The sequence below is a fragment of the Dromiciops gliroides genome, chromosome 3 (genome assembly GCF_019393635.1).
Source record: "Dromiciops gliroides isolate mDroGli1 chromosome 3, mDroGli1.pri, whole genome shotgun sequence".
Lineage (NCBI taxonomy): Eukaryota > Metazoa > Chordata > Mammalia > Microbiotheria > Microbiotheriidae > Dromiciops > Dromiciops gliroides.
The window spans coordinates 647057166-647060515 of record NC_057863.1 but is presented as its reverse complement, the minus strand read 5'-3'; the positions used below and the strand labels follow the sequence as shown (position 1 = coordinate 647060515).

The 3350-nt window shown below is 51.6% G+C and overlaps 1 protein-coding gene across 1 annotated transcript; it reads right to left on the bottom strand.

Annotated features, from left to right (window-relative positions):
- Nucleotides 1–2603: 2603 nt before the first annotated feature.
- NANOS2 (nanos C2HC-type zinc finger 2) lies at nt 2604–3102 on the bottom strand. The gene has a single exon (XM_043990877.1). The coding sequence runs from the start codon at nt 3100–3102 to the stop codon at nt 2695–2697; it is 408 nt and encodes a 135-aa protein (XP_043846812.1). The 3' UTR covers nt 2604–2694.
- Nucleotides 3103–3350: the final 248 nt, after the last annotated feature.

Here is a 3350-nt window from a genome sequence, read left to right as displayed (position 1 = left end):
GTGTGACCCTGGGCAAGTCACTTAACCCTCATTGCCCCGCAAAAAAAAAAAACCCAAAAAACAAACAAAAACAATAATACTAAGACATCTTATATACTTCTTATTGCTTTTTTGGGGGGGAGGCGGCAATGAGGGTTAAGTGACTTGCCCAGGGTCACACAGCTAGTGTCAAGTGTCTGAGGCTGGATTTGAACTCAGATCCTCCTGAATCTGAGGCCAGTGCTTTATCCACTGTGCCACCTAGTTGCCCCAAGACCTCTTAATTTTTAATACAGTAAACATCTAGAGATATAATCCTCATAACCAAAGGCTCTTTGGGGCCCCTCACTCATTTTTTTTTTTTTTTAGTGAGGCAATGGGGGTTAAGTGACTTGCCCAGGGTCACACAGCTAGTAAGTGTTAAGTGTCTGAGGCCAGATTTGAACTCAGGTACTCCTGACTCCAGGGCCTGGTACTCTATCCACTGTGCCACCTAACTGCCCCCCCTCACTCATTTTTAAGAGTGTAAAGGGGTCCTAAGTCCAGAAAGTTGGAGAACTGTTCCCCTAAAAGAATCCAACAAAGGTTCCTTTAGCCTCTGCTGGAAGCCCCCCAAGAAAGTCAAACTTACCACTTCTTGGGGTAAACCAATCCACTTGGACACCCCTGCCGTTGCTAGGAAGTCCATCCTTCTGTCAAGCCTCAATCTGCTTCTTTGCACTGTTCACCCCCATGTTCCTGGTTTTCTATCCCCTGGGGCCAAATGAATTTGTAAAATTTCTCAAAGCTGTCACACCCCTCCCCCAACCTTCATTTGTGTGGGTTAAAGACACTCAGTTCCTACAACCTATATATATGTGTATATAGGTATATGTGTATGTATATGTAGGTATGTATGTGTGTATATAGGTATATGTGTGTGTATATGTAGGTATGTATGTGTGTATATAGGTACATATGTATGTATATGTAGGTACGCATGTGAGTATATAGGTATATAGGTATGTATGTGCAGGTATGTATGTGAGTATATATACATATACACACATATACATACATATATGTACTCACTCACACACACACATATATATATGTACTCACACACATACACACATATATACGGCCCCTGGGGGCAGAAAACCAGGAATAATGGCTGGACTTTGCATAGGTTTTGGTTTGATGGGCAGAAATCCCTCCTGACTTTCACATTTAACCTTAGATAGATGGGCAGCCTCTCCCTAAAGTCCTCAAGCAGAAGCTTACAGACCATATGATATGTTGTAGTGGGGATTCTTTCCCTGGGACACATGAGACTAGATGGTTACTAGTGGTCCCATTTAACTCAGAGATTCTGGGAGCTAGGGAAGGCTCTCGAGAGATAGGGACCAAGTTGGGTTGTGGAAAAAGAAGTCTGGGGCTTTGAGGCCTAGTGTGGGAGAATGGAGACCCGAGATGCGGAGAATGGGACTTGGGTGAGGATGGAGGTAAAAGCCATTGAGGAGGGAGAACAGTTTGGAGTAACTTGGGGTGACCCTGGTTCTAGGGGAAGATAGCCCCTCCAGAAAAACACAGTGAGAAGAAGGTTCAAGAATTCTGGTCCTTTATTCCAGCTCTGAACAAAAGTCAACATGAAAACCTGCTTATTTTAGCCTCCCCACGCCCATCCCTTAAAACACAAGATGGAAGAACTTCCAATCCTTCACTAAGCCACCCTCATTCCCACCCGGCCACTCCGATCAGGCATCAGAAAACTGTAGAGAGGTAGTGCCCACCCTCTCCTCCAGGCTTGAGGTACCCGGGCAATGAGAGAGGCTTTTCTGGGGGAAACAGAACTGCCCCAGTGGTCAGGGGCCCGGCAAGGGGGAGGGGCAGGTGGGGCTGCAGGAGTCAACAATTATACAGAGAAACAGGTGCATGAGAACAGTAGGATAAAGTCTGTCTCTTTCCCACTCCCCCACTCCCACCTCTTCCCAAGCTGGGATTCAGGAAAACCCCCCAACATCATCTCCAGGGGCAGGTCACCCCCTGGAGCTCAAAGGTATTTTGGGAGGACCCCAGCGCTCTAGAGGCTTCATCTGGTGATCTTCAAGGGGATGTGCTGAGTCCTGGGGTGCTGAGGTCCTCAGAGGGGTTCCACCTTCAAGGCTGGGACGGTAGCCAAAGGAAATGTTTGAGGCAGGGCTGTGTAGGGAGGCAGAGACAGAGGCTGGCACGGACTTGTCCTGACTGATGGTCCACATCTGGAGGTCTGTGGCTCCTTGGGAACTCCCCAACATCCAGGGAAGTTGCAGGTTGGTAGAGGTTGGGGGGAGGGGATGGGGAGATCCAGGGTGGGGGGGTTCCTCAGGGTTGAGACAAACTGGGAGTGGAGAATTCCAGCTGTGGAGAAATCCTGGGTGTGGTGGGGGGCCCTCGGGCCGGGGTGATCGAGATTGAATTGAGGGGAGGGTGGCCAGAGACTCAGAATTCCCTAGGCTAGGATAAGTCTTGGAGAAAGAAGAGGGGACCAGCCCCCCGGGGAATTGGGGATGGCCTGGGGTTGAGAAATCCCTGGGATAAGGTCAACTTGGAATGGGGAGTTCTCAGGGGCTGAGGATCCCCTGAGCTTGGGAGAACTAGGAGCGGGGTAAACCCCAGGGAGAGAGAAATCCCGGGGATGGGGCTAGGCCCAGGGCAGTCCTGGTAGGGTCCAGAAGAGGAGGCCCTGATCTTCCCTCAGCGCTTGACCTTTCTCCCAGCTGAGTTTCGCCCACTTCGTCGATACAGGGACTGCTGACCTCCGTTGAGGGGGCAGTACTTGAGGGTGTGGGCCAGGCCCCCAGTGGCCCCACACAGTGGACAGACGTAATGACGAAGGATTGGACAGACGACCACGCCCTCCGGAGTCTTCAGCAGGTGTGAGGTGTACACGTGGCGGGACTCTCCATTGTGTTTGCAGAAGTTGCAGAGAGGTGCAGCGTGCCCTGGCCCCCCAGCAGCCACCTGCCTCGTCTGCCCAGCCTCGGCCTCCTGGCTGGACCTCTCCCCACCCCCAGAGCCCCCTTGGCCTGAGATCACCTCCCATAGGATCTTGTTCAGATTCAAATAGTCTTTCCACATATCGAAAGGAGCAGGCAGCTGCATGGGTGCCTGATGTGGAAGGCAGGCTGTTGAGGGGGTGTGGGGGGCAGAAGGGTTGTAGACTTCTGGAGCAGTGTGCAGCTGGGAGCAGGGTATTGGGGGTGCCTTTTATAGGATGGCTTGAGACCTCTGAAGGCAAAGGTGGAGCTTACCATTTAAAGGGCCCACTCTCTTCCTCTGCCCACACCCCTACCCCCTACTGGGACGGGGGGGGGGGGAGGGGAGGAGGGAGGTGGAGAGAGCCTGAGTTT